This window comes from Hibiscus syriacus, unplaced genomic scaffold (assembly GCF_006381635.1).
Source record: "Hibiscus syriacus cultivar Baekdansim isolate YM2019G1 unplaced genomic scaffold, ASM638163v2 tig00110445_pilon, whole genome shotgun sequence".
In the NCBI taxonomy this organism is placed as follows: domain Eukaryota; kingdom Viridiplantae; phylum Streptophyta; class Magnoliopsida; order Malvales; family Malvaceae; genus Hibiscus; species Hibiscus syriacus.
In genome coordinates, this window is record NW_024062740.1 from 41,171 (window position 1) to 54,700 (window position 13,530).

General features: G+C 33.2%; 1 protein-coding gene, 1 long non-coding RNA gene and 1 pseudogene across 2 annotated transcripts; 2 read left to right on the forward strand and 1 right to left on the reverse strand.

Annotated features, from left to right (window-relative positions):
* Positions 1–2,498: 2,498 nt before the first annotated feature.
* Positions 2,499–3,128, reverse strand: LOC120125844 (rust resistance kinase Lr10-like). Its single transcript, XM_039144179.1, has one exon. It carries the CDS (start codon positions 3,126–3,128, stop codon positions 2,499–2,501), a length of 630 nt encoding a protein of 209 aa, XP_039000110.1.
* Positions 3,129–7,987: 4,859 nt separating this feature from the next.
* Positions 7,988–9,498, forward strand: LOC120125845 (annotated as a pseudogene).
* LOC120125836 lies at positions 9,497–10,955 on the forward strand. Its single transcript, XR_005516403.1, has 5 exons — positions 9,497–9,639; positions 9,756–9,822; positions 9,898–10,056; positions 10,520–10,581; positions 10,669–10,955. It is a non-coding gene; the product is annotated as an uncharacterized LOC120125836 (long non-coding RNA).
* The last annotated feature ends 2,575 nt before the right edge of the window (positions 10,956–13,530 follow it).

Sequence of the window (13,530 nt, forward strand, 5' to 3'; positions counted from 1 at the left end):
GACCCTCTTCTGTTGTCTCTTTTCTACTTCTATTGCATTTTGGAATTTCTTTTATATTGTACTTGAATGAATCCCTGCATTTTGTGGAGTTTTAAGAAATTTTAGATTAAATTGTTTTTGTTTATTTTTAATTTGTGATGATAGTAAGAGAATATAATTATATTTTATTAATTATAATTTTATAATAATTATTTATAATCTAACTTGAATTTTAAATTGATTCATTCATTAGTTAAAATATTGAAATAATTTTGTTATTATTAATGATTCATTTGATCTAAATACTCATTTTGACTCTATAGTAGAATTAAACTCTGACTGTAGATACAGAAAGCTCAACTCATTTCTCTATTTCTAAGCTATAATTTTTTATTAAATGAATTACATTTTAATATACATTGCTTAAACGATATCAAGACTTGAACTAACCCCTATTGGTTAATGTAATGGTTTTTTAATGGAAAATTTTCTATCTTTTGTTATTTATTATGAAATTATTAAATATTTATATTATCAATTTATTATTCTTAAATAATAATTTTAATTGAATAGCAAATTATGAGTAAATTGTTCACAGTGGAACTCAAACCAAGAGTCTCTTGCTCTGGAGGCAAGCGCCTTATCCATTAGGCCACGTAAACAATTTTATTTACGAATCAATAAATTATAAAATCATATAATCTTTTTAATTTAAGGGTAAAGTATATAAATAGTCCCCAAGCTTTTAGGCGCTTTCATTTTGATCACCTAACTTCTAAAACTTACAATATAATCACTGAACTTTTAGTTCATTTTCAATAAGGTCTCTGATGTTACTCGCTATTAGTTTTATCTAACGTGGCACATTAACTCTGTTAAACTCCATTCTTCTTCTTCTTCTTCTCAAATGAAACATATCTCTTGAAGCTCACAACCCAAAAAAAAACTAAAGGCTTTTTGAAATCATTTTGCTCTTCATCTCTATTCATGTTCTTCAACAACTACTGCTATAGTATATTATACTCTATACAACTTATCAATAAATAGTCACCTTACTAGAATGGATTCTTTGAGTATTTAATAGTCTCAGTTTCTTTCGGAATCGTGGTTGCATTAATTTGTGGCGGCGAAATGAATTCTCATGAGAAAAAAAACAATGAATGTGAAAAGGTAGAGCGGTGGCAATACCTGGGATAAGAGTAGAGAGTGGAGGTACTCTTACTGCACTCACAACTCGAGTTCTTACCAGTTAACTTCCCATTAACTTTTGTTATGAGACTTTATCATACATACCCACATAAAAGCTCTCGTTGGATTATAGGGTGATAAACATAAATGTGGAGGTTGAACCATGTTTTTCGTGGTTTGCAAAACTTCAAAAGCTGATATGGATGTCAAAGCTTTTAGAAAAAAATATTTCAAGAGCAGAAGAAGTTTTAAAAGGATGGCAATGGCTTTTCAAAGCATTGGATAAATAAAAGAAGAATATCGGGTGTCTTTTGTTTGTGTTTATAATCGTTTTTTATCTTAAAACCTAGAAGAAGAAGAAAGAAGACGAAAGAAGAAAGAAGAAGAAAGAAGAAAGAAGAAGAAAGAAGAAAGAAGAAAAAGACCGGGGTGGTTTAACGGAGTTAACATGCCACGTCAGATAAAACTAACGGGCGGGTAAAGTTAGGGACCTTACTGAAACCGAAATAAAAGTTCAGTAACTGTATTATAAGTTTTAAAAGTTGGGTGACCAAAATGTAAGTTCCCTAGAAGTTTGGGGACTATTTATATATTGTACCCTTAATTTAATTATAAAATATTTAATACTAATATAAAATTTTTATGTTTAAATAATTTAATTATCTATTGGACCGGTCCAATTTAAGCTTGAGTAGGAGAACTAAACAGTTTTCTAAACTACAGTCCAGTTTAATCATTTGACAATGAATACTCAAATACTATGTAATCACTGGTGCTCGAACATGCTCTAGAAATAACAATCATTCCTTTAACTGTTAAGGTAACTTAGTTTGTGCAAAATAAAAACCTAAATTTAATAAATAAAATAAAAAAATAAAAATCATTTTTAACTTTCACATCAACATTAAAATGTCACACCATCCAATTATTAATGAGTTAATATCTCAATGTTTAGTTAAAGCTGAAATCAAAATTTAATATTAGAATTGAAGTGTTTTAAAGTTCAATGATAAAATCAATATAAACATTAAAATTTAATAAAATTAGGATTGGCAGGGACGGTAGCCCCTTAAAAAAATAATTTTATATAATTGACATATTTTTATATTTGTTATTAATAATATATTTCTGCTCTTCTAAATTCTTTTAAAATTTATCCTAAAACATAAAATCATGACTTCGTCATTGATCATAATATAAAATACAAACGTAACATGAATATATGAATTTGTCTGGTCGGAACTCATTAACAAAACTCAAAATACAAAAGCAAAACTAGGACATTGAGTTAAACCATCCATGTTCAATTTATATTTAAAAGGCTAGATGGCTTACAATATGTCTATGCTAATTTCATTTGAGGAATAAAGTAATGTAGATGTCTCGCAAGTTGAACTATAGTCATGGGATAGATCTGTGTTAGAACCATGAGATTGATCTGTTGGAACTTCAAAGGGAAGTTGAAAAGGTTGCGGCGGCATTCGGAGGAATTTGACATCGGTTTCCAACATCTCCAACACTTTGCTCATCGAAGGATGACCGTACTTTATTTGTACACACCAAGAAGCTATTATCACCATCTTCTTCACCATGATCTTTTCGTCATCCGTAACATCCCCCAAATCTACATCATCACTGTGATAATACCGATCATAAATCCACGATGGGAAGTATTTCTGACTTTCGTGCTCAACAGATGTATTCATGTTCTTCCTCCTTCCGATAATTTCCATTAACAACATTCCGAAACTATAAACATCGGCTTTATACGAGATGCCTCCGAGGTTTTTGTTGATCAGTTCAGGAGCAATGTATCCTATTGTACCTCGTGCTACGGTTATAGATACAATACTATCATCCACCAAAAACAATTTAACAAGACCAAAATCTGCAAATTTTGATGTGAAGTTCTCGCCCAAAAGAATATTGTGTGGCTTGATATCGAAATGTAGAATCTGCATATCACATCCTCGATGCAAGTACTTGATCCCTCGAGCTATCCCGAGCGCAATATCAAAACTTCAAAAGTCGAGACGATAGGGTTTATAACGGTTTGACCCAAATGTTGCGAAGTCATCTTGATGTTTGCTTATCCGTGTTATTCTTTTGTCCGAATAGCCTTAGTGAGAAGTTTTTAACAACAGGTCCTTGGATCAATGAAATGCTGGTACAGGATCTATGAAGCCCTTGATGAGAAGACGGAAGAATGATACGAGATGCAAACCTCTGCCTCCTTCCAAGAGATTAAGGCTTGAGGCACAAAGAGTGCTTAAGGAAAGGGTTCAGGAGATTGCGGATAAGAAGGGCATCAAACTAAGGTTTTGTACCCTAAGAGAGTGTGAGAATCACATTCATGCACTCCATAGCCCTTGTGCCAATATTAGAATGGAAATCGGGTGGCCTCATGGAGTTCCGTTTGTTCATCCTCACGATCTACCTAATAAGGCAAAGATTGGTTTTCTCGAAGCGTATGAACCGGGTTGCACAGCAACTCATGATATGGAATTAAGCCTAACAGAACCCGGACAGGCCAGTCAACAGTCGGCAACTGTAACTGTACGCTCGTTTATGTTTCATTGCTCTTTCACAAGCATTCATCAAAGTGCAAATTAAGCCTAACACCATGAAAAGTTTGCTGCATTTATCCTGGTGTTTTTTTGGCCGCACTGATTAGTGTAAATTGATTTTGCATCGACATGATTGCATGCTTACAGCATAATGCTTTCGAGCATTGGATGTTCATTGACAATAATGTTGATCTCATATGAAGTAGTGGCATTATTCGGTGCTTTCATTCAGGGAATTTTCCTTTTCTTCACAATTCGTTTGTCCACTGATTCAATGTGTTGCAATCATAATTTGCCTCGACCTTTCTTTGAGATGAGATTTTCTTTAATGTCGTAACCGTACATGATGCCAAGATTATCAAACCAGCATAAGCTGTTTTGTCGAATCCCGCTTCCTTGGAAACTGAACTGGATTTCACCGTTGAAGTATGATTCAGAACACAAGTCACCATACATGTTTGTAAACGAATGAGTATGTTGTCTGTAAATGATTTTTTAGGAAAATTCACTCTGGTCTTTTAAGGTTATTTATTTATTTTTCTTTTCCACTCTTTCTTTTTATGTATAGTTTTCTCCATGGTTGGTGTTCATTCTGAGGAGAAATAGGATGGATCCTTTGATTTTGACGAATTGAATGAAATTTTCGGATTTATTAGTCGTTTACTCCGGGTTCGAGATTATGATCGGAAAAAATATCATTTCCTTCATCGTAAAATAAATCGATATATGAATGTTCGACTAATAATGAAAATTGGAACATCCTATAAAGATCATCCAGTTCATTGTAAAGAAAAAAAAAAGAACACACCTTCGAAGCAAACTATAAATGTTGCAGAAATCATAACTTCATTATTGTTCTCTAGCTTACGACTTGTCTTCATACTCGGAAAGCGGGGTCATTTGCTCCTCCAACCCCTTCCTGTTACAGATATCGGCAACATGGACGGCTGCCTCGGCGCCGGGTTCTAATGGATCTTATGACATCATATCCCGGTGATCGTAGATGCATTACGGGAAAGCTTATCCTCCGGTGATCGAAGGCGCACTGTGGGAGAGCTTGTCCTGATGTTGCAGTCCTTAGACTGCTAGAGAATCAGAATGATTTGATGAGCGGAAGATTAGTTTTTTGGCATAGTGTCAAAAAGAGCCCCAACGTTGATCAAAATGATCATTTTGGTCCCTTTTTTTTTTGCGAGCATTGGGACTCCCAACGTTTCACTTTGAGGCAAAAAGCTCCCTCCATAGATGAAAACTACTAGTTAACAAACTATTAATGCTCCAAAATAAGAATCTTTTTAAACTTAAAATGAAACGTTGAGGGCTAAAATGCCTAAGAAAAAAAAAGAATAAGAGATAAAGTGATTACTCTGTCAAATGTTGGGAGTCTTTTTGCCTTAAAATGAAACGTTGAGGGGCCAAAATACTCCAAAAAATAGAATAGAGAACAAAATGACCCTTTTCGTAAACGTTTATGCTTATAGCTTTTATTATGTAATTTTGTGTATAAGAAATGCTATAAAATTGCATGTCATAATTCAATGAATGTTATATCGAATTTTGTTGTGCTTTATTTTCGAAGTTTATTCCGTTTGTTTAATTATGTCTGGAGGAGTTTGAATGAGTTAGAGTATTTTATAATACATTTTAGGACTTGGGTATAAAAAGAAACAAGAAAGAAAGAAGATGAACGAATGTCATGTATCAATATTCAAGAAAGAAAGTACACTTCAAGTTACAAACATATCATTTAATTAAAATATTATTACAAATACATTACCACTCGTTAAATATTAGACGAGAGTAATGACGTGCCTTATATAATAATAGTTTTAGCCCTCAAAACTTATACAATCTATGAATTTGGTTTTAATTCGAAATAATTCAATAAATTTAATCTTTTATTTTTTTTATCATTTTAGTCTTTTTGTTTTTCTCCTAAATTTCTTGTTCTTCTAAAAATATTAAATTATTTTCTTGGTATAATAATAGTTTAACAGTAACTTGTACCTACTGCAGTTATCCAACTATTGTTTTGATCTGATGGGCTCGTTTGCTTTGACAGTATCACAAAAAATATTGTGGATAGAGTTTTTAAATATAAAGGTTTAAGTTTATTGAATTATTTCAAATTATAACATAATTCATAGAATGTATAAATTGTAGGGATTAAAAATGTTATTATACCAGGTCAAATTACACTTTTTTTTCAATTTTAGTGATAGAGTGACATGTTTGTAATAATTTTTTAATTGAGTGACTTGTTTATAACTTTTATAAGAAAATGACATATTTATTATCAAACTCATAATCAAGTGATATTGAAAGAAATTAACCCTTATTATTATTTGTTATTTATTGCTATTTCTTATATATCCAACTTGTTTTATTTATGATAAAATATCTCACAAATTATTAAACTATAATCAAATAATTATTTTTATATTCAAACTTTTAAAAATTTTAAAAAATATTATTAAATTTATTAAATTTTTTATAAAAGAATCATTGTGACATTATAATAAATATAAAATTTTAATAAATTTAATAAACATTTTATAAAATTTCAATAAAAATTTGATGATCACTTTTAACAGTTCAATAAAATCTAATAACCATTTTGTCACTATATGATAAATTATTGACAATTTTTTATAATTATTGAAAGTTCACTAACCTAAATGTTCATTTGAGTATAGTTCAATGACGACTAATGCATTTTATCATTTATTTATTAAAAATAAAATAGGGTAAATTATACTATGTACCATTGAACTTTTAATTTTATCAATTATAGCACCGAGCTTTAATTTTTTTTGCTTCAATTATGCCAATGAGCTGTTAAATTTTAACGATATAGTGGCGTGGACATATCTTTCTATCACTTTGATGACATGGACAAAATTATATAATTTTAACGACTACTACTGATGCCCAAAGTGATGTCGTTTTAGACATTAAATTTTAGGTGTGTATCGATTTTTTTAAACTTTAAAACAACTTACTTTTTGGTATTGTTCTTTCTGGCCGTTGTTGGTAACCAATCATTGTCTTTCGTTGGTCATCGTTTGAACAAGTTCGGTACAAAAAAATTCACATTTCACTCCCCTTTCTTTTCCTATGATTGATTTTCTACGAAATTCACTTAAAATCGACGAAAATTAATTTAAAAGTTCAACATATTAATAATTTGATATCTTTCAATGACGAAGCTAGTTTTGAGGTATGTTGTTAATCTTCTCGAAATAATACTTCTCATTGTTTGATTTTTTGAACAAATACCCCAAATCCCGTAAATCTAAGAAAACCTCCAAAATTTAAAAATCAACATTTTTTTGTTTAATTTCGTCAATTTTGAGTGAGTCTTATAAAAAAATAATCGTAAGAGAAGTAAGAGGAGAAGAAAGATGACTGATTATGATAAATGATTGGTTACTGACGGTCAAGAATGCATTGGGGGAGGGGCGACGAGTGTAATCGCCCTCTTCGAAAATTTAAAATTATCATATATTTTAGATTTTTTATATATTTTCTATTGAAAATATATTTTTATCTCTGAAATTTTATTAGTCTACCTTTTCTAAAATTTTAGAAGTTCGCGCATAACATAAAATTTTGAGTCTGTTCTTACTGATGGCAACTGAAAATATATAGGTTCGAAAATGGATATTTTTAAAATTTTAATTGCAAAATCGATATACTATAAAATTTAGTATCTAAAACGATATTGTTTGCCCAATGACATAGTTGAAGTGAAAATCAAAGTTAATATTATAATTAACAAAATTTAAAGTTCAATAATATAAATGATATAACGTCAAAAGTTCAAGGGTATATGGCGTTCTTTGCCCAATAAAATAAAATTTAAAAATACCCAAAAATAAAATAGAAGAAAATTAAAAGAAGCTGTTGTTCCTTCCTTCATCTTCGTCTCTGTTTTTCTTTTTCTTTGATCATCCATTTCAGACTTTCAGTTCCTCCAAAACCCTAATTCTTTTATTTCTTTTAGATATTTTATTTTCAAATAAAGAAACCAATCTGCATTCTCGCTTTATTTCCATTCTAGACAATTTTTTTTCTTTCCAAAAGCCTATCTATTATCAGGCATCCCATTTTTTTAAAGTTCTGAACTTTTTTGCTCCTTAGAAAGGAGAAACAAAAAGAGCATAAATTTGCAAAAACAAATTCCCATTTTCATTTGATCATTTGGGTTTTCTGTTTTTCTTTTACTCTTTGGGGTTTGAGGTTTTGATTCTATGGCTGCAATTGCTGATAAGCCAGGCGAGGCAGCAGTAGCTAATGGTAACAGCAATTCTGCATTTGGTAACTACTGTATATAAACTGGGCATTTGGTTCTTGAGTTTTGGATGATTCAATTCTGCATTTTATACTAGTTTTTGGTTGTTTCTCCTTTGGATTGATAAAATTGTTGTGTTTTGCTGGCATTTATGATTTTAAGGTTTTCAATTGGTCTAATGGTTGTTTAATTATTAAATTGATTGACTTGTTGGACTTTGATGTTATTGTAGTTAGCTTTGCTCGATCTACTTGTCGAATATGGGATAATGTTATGCTAAACATCGACATGTAACGATCTTGTATATCTTTGTTTTTCTTCTCCTTTGTTCAATTTGGTAAATGGTTGTTTTTGTTTCAGGGAAGAAACAACAACCAGGGAAAAAGGAAAAAGGAAGCTTAATGGTCAAGTTTTTCAAGCTCAAAGAGATGATAGCATTAGGCGAACTGTATATGTTTCTCATATTGAACAGAGTGCAAGTGTAAACAATGGCATCATTTTTTGATATTTTTTATTGTTTCATTATGATTTCGTGAAGTCACTTGTGGAAATAATTTCTTTGTTCTAGACCACTGAAGAACAACTTGCTGGCTTATTTAGTAATTGTGGACAAGTAAGTTAAAAATGCTGGCTTTAAAGCTTTTTTCGTAATTTCGTTCGTTTTTGGCTAACCCTGCATTTTGATGTGGAGTAATTGACAATAATGTTTGAGCTATATCATTTCTATCTTTAAAGCTTTGTGTGTGTGTGCATAATACATGCATAAGGACTCCAAGTTCACCTTTTTTATTTTCGTTCTTCATTTTGAGTGTTTAGAATCCCGTTTCTCCTTGATAAAAATACGGATTTTGGGGCTTTGGTTGATACTACTTGATAGGATTTATTTTTACTTGATAGCTTATGTGACAGATTACTGTATATATAATATTTCTGAAGCTCTTTGAGAATTACCATTGAAGGTTGTTGATTGCCGAGTTTGTGGTGATCCGCATTCAGTTCTTCGCTTTGCATTTGTGGAATTTGCAGATGAAGGTAAGCAGCTGATAAGGAATGAACTTAAAACTTTTCTTTCATTGATATTTACATTTAATTAACATGTTACATTCTTCATGAACTTCCTTTTAACAGAAGGTGCGAGAGCTGCTCTAGCCTTGATGGTACGATGCTCGGGTTTTATCCAGTTAAGGTCTTGCCATCAAAAACTGCCATCCTGCCTGTGAACCCTACATTTCTCCCTAGGGTATGGATGAATAACTTTCTGGCTCTCAGTTGTTTTGGTTTTGCATAAGGCTTCATTTTGCTCTATGCCATTTTGTCGTGTTACGAATAGCTCTTGTAGTTTCTCTTTATATTACTTTCGAGCCTCACTCTTGATAACCATATTCACTACAATTGTAGTCCGAAGATGAAAGGGAAATGTGTACCAGAACAGTTTATTGTACAAATATTGACAAGGAGGTAGCCCCTTAATTGCTAACATGAATATTCGAGTTCTTGTCTTTTATCCTAAGTTACTCAAACAACTCTTCGTTTTTATTGAGGCACACATGTCTGACTGATATCTGGACATGGGTATGGCTATATGACCCTCGAAGGTCCCTCAAATATATGGTAAAAGAACTTTGAAAATATGAACATACTTGTGTCTCAAAATCTCTCTTGTGTCCGAGTTTTTAGCTTTATCACTGCAGTAATTGATTCAACTTAGTTTATCTAATCCTCGCAAGGTTTTTCTCTTTGACGGAAGGTTCCTCAAGCTGATGTGAAGAATTTTTTGAGTCCGCGTGCGGTGAGGTTAGTACAATATCAATATCATGCATGCCTTTTTTGTAAATGGTTTGGTTAATGCGATTTTCTTTTAATTCTCAGGTCACTCGCTTGAGGATTTTAGGGGACAATGTGCATTCAACTCGTATCACTGCAAATCTAGACGCTTTAAGTTAGGTGATATGCTTGACTAAAATCAAGTGGCTCGATTTTAGCAAGTGTTTTGTGTGAGATTATTGTGAAAGCCGGCCTGATTTACATGTAAGCCAGCTTGCAGCCATTTCGACAAATGGTTTAAAAGGTCATATTCTTTGTAATTTAGCTTTCCATGTCTAGTCTCTGCCCAACTTTTGACGTATGTAACTGCAAGACACTTGGTAATTCGATTATGTGATTCTTAAACCTCTTCGATTTTTCACAGATCAGCTAAATGCTGGAGAAGCTTCTAACCTTAACTTTCTTTTCATTTTTATTCTACTATGTCATTTATGGAATCCTACCAGATCAGGTTTCATGATCAGACTGACTATTTGTTTATTCTTTTCCGACACTACGGCTTTTTCTCCCACTACGACATGTTGCTTCATATACTTTTACATTAAATCGGTCGTACATGCATGCTTGTGCACCAAATCAATCATCATCCGGAGTTCTTTTTGCATGCACATAAAATCGATGAATTAAATTGGCTTTGTGCTTTGACTGAACTCCTGTTTTTGGACAGGCGGAAAGTGCCATTGTTGCATTGAGTTGTAGTGGATTGGTGCTAGGAACTCAGCCGATCAGGTGTGTTCTCGATTTTTCGTTCTAAATTCTATGCTTGTCAAATTCGTCATCGATTAAGTTTAATTATGTTTCGTTCTTAGCATTCAGGGTAAGTCCTTCAAAAACACCAGTGAGGCCACGAGTTACCCGACCAACGTCGGGTTAACCAATCGACCTAGCCATTTAAAACATATGGATGGAATTGGGTGACTTCCCGATCGCAACTCTGTTGTGTCGAAAGGATGGTAAAAACTTTCATCGGTTTCTTTCTTTCCATCTTTCCGGACGCAACCATTTCGTTTTGTTTTTCTTTTATCTTTGCTCAAAGATGTCGTCACCATGTTTCGGATTCAGAAACCTCGAGAACTTTTAACCTTATTTCATCCCTTTGTTTTTTACAATGTTGTCTTGCTGGGTTTTTTTTTGCTACCATTTCGTGTTCTAATGATGGTTATAAGCATGATCATATAGTACGACCGAACTCGCGGATTCACGACTTAGAGTAGTCGGTTTAAGCCGTATCTTTTAAGAGATAGCATTTAATAAGTTTGAGATTCGAATCTCGACATTTGCAATCCTTTCTTTAAATTCGAAACTATTAGTGCCAACGATTAAGCTATGATTTTGAAACTGAAAAAAATAAATAATTTAATTTTAGTTAATTGAAGTACTTGAATTGAAAACATATTTTAATCATAAATTTTAAAACAATTTATAATTTTGTTATTTTTAAAAATTATGATTTTAATATAAATATATATTTTTATTTCCATCACAAATTCTAATTTTATATATATTTTAATTCTTCATTAGACTTGCAGGAAGATAACTGAATCAGAAACTGTAGAGTCTCTGTGGGATCGACCCTTACTTTTCACTTGCTATATTTTCTTTTATTTCTTTTGGGATTAAAAAATTATTTTGACGCGAAAACGACACATGTCAAATTTGCGCCGTTGTCGGGGACTAATGGGAAGTATTGATTTATTTTTCTTTGTTTTTGATTTATGACCAGAAGAAACCCGAGAGAATTAGTAGATCTTGACCTGGAGATCGAAGCACCAGCACGAAGAATCCACGCACAAACGCTTCAGGAAAAAAACAAAAAGACAAGAAGAACAAGAGCATAGTTCAAAAACGGAATTAAATCCGGAGACAGACTTTGAAGCAGACGCATATAACGAAGATTAAATCCTGATGCCAGAAGAAGAAGAAGAAAAACGATCCGAGAACTAGCCAAAACTCTTGTCACTCAGACGTCATTATGCATCACTTTTCTTAATGGCGGGACTCCATTTTACTCAAAGACAGGACTTATTCATCTTCTTCCCACTTTCCAGGGCCTTCCCAATGAAAATCTGCACAAACACTTATTGAAACTCCACTTTGCATTAGCATGAAACCACATGGAGTTACCGAAGATCAAATTAAATTGAGAGCTTTAAGAAAAGAAAAGAAAAATTACAAACTAAAACTTCATCAGTTAAGAACAAAACTGTATGTGGCTCCACAATGGCGTCAGGAAAGGAAGCTCAAACGACGGTGAAGGTTTCAGGAAAGGAAGGCGAGAATCAAACTTTGTTTGTTCAAAACATTCCTCCTAGATATCATTGGAGTGGATTGAGACAATTATTCGGTAGGCATGGAGACGTGGTTAGTTCTTACATTGCAAGGAAGAATGACAAAACGGGGAAGCGATTTAGATTTGTTAGATTCTCAAACAAAGAGGATACAGTTAGAGTAATGCAAAGACTAAATGGATTTTGGTTATTCGGATATCGACTATAAGTGAAGGAAGCACGATATAGAGCAAAGAATTTAAGTGGGGATCAGAATAGTCTTTCAACCTCTAATACAGCCGCAAGGATTCCTAAAGATAAAAGCATTGGTGAAGAAGGCTCTGAGGCACACGCAAGTAGGAGGAGCAGGACTATACAGGGGGTTATTGATGATGATGTCGTTCGAAAACTTCAGAAATGTATGGTAGATACTATGGCGACAGTCTGTTCTTCGACTCAGGTGGAAGAACGATTAAGTGCCGGAGGTTTGGTAGATGTCAAGACCAAGTTTCTGGGAGGGAGAGATTTCCTAATAGAAATTGTTGATGATGAGCTATATAGGATCATGAAGGGGAATAAATGGTCGTTCTTACTTGAAGTATTTTTGGAAGTTGATCCATGGACAGAATCTTACAGAGCGTTCGAAAGAGTAACCTGGATTAAATTAATCGGTGTGCCGTTACATTGCTGGAATCATAACACATTCAAAAGGATAGCTGAGCAATGGGGAGATGTTTCAGCGATGGGTGAAAATACTCTTCAGGAATTGGGATGTGAGGAGATGATGATCCTGATAGCAACAAGCAAAAAGGATTTGATAGATGAAGTGTTTGATTTGGAAGCAGGAAGGGATGTTTTTAAAATTAGAATTGTGGAACAATCCACTAATAGAAGCGAAACAAGAAGCCGTACGCAAGAAGTAGAAGTTAATTTAGCCACTATTGACTCGAGCTCGTCGGCAGGAAGGAGCACAAATTCATCGGAGGAGAAGAACTCGGAGAGGTGGCAAGAGGTAGATGATAATCATTTATGTTGCATGGGGAACATATCAAAAGATGGCTTATTGTCGGGGCTGGATGGGGAAGAGAGAAATATAGGGGAGGAAGCTATATTGGGTCAGAGGGTGAATGATGTTAGTTCTGGGAAATCACAAAAGCAATATGAGGTGGAGGTGGAACACGAGGGGAAGTGGCAGAAGATGACAATAGATTATTAATAAAGGCGGTGGATGATAATGAAGGAATAAGCGAAAATTTAAAGGACTTGTCTCTATGGGAAGGGTGTTTAGGGTCAAAGGCGGTTGAGGATACGGACTATATGGGCCTTACAAACATCTTACCTAAAGAAGGATCCAATGGAATAGAAGACCAATTGGATGTGATTTTGGTAGAACCGAAGGGAAGTAAGCCCA

Excerpts from the sequence above, each read along its gene's own strand:
- LOC120125844 (XM_039144179.1), bottom strand. The coding sequence starts at position 3,128 with ATGCAGATTCTACATTTCGATATCAAGCCACACAATATTCTTTTGGGC.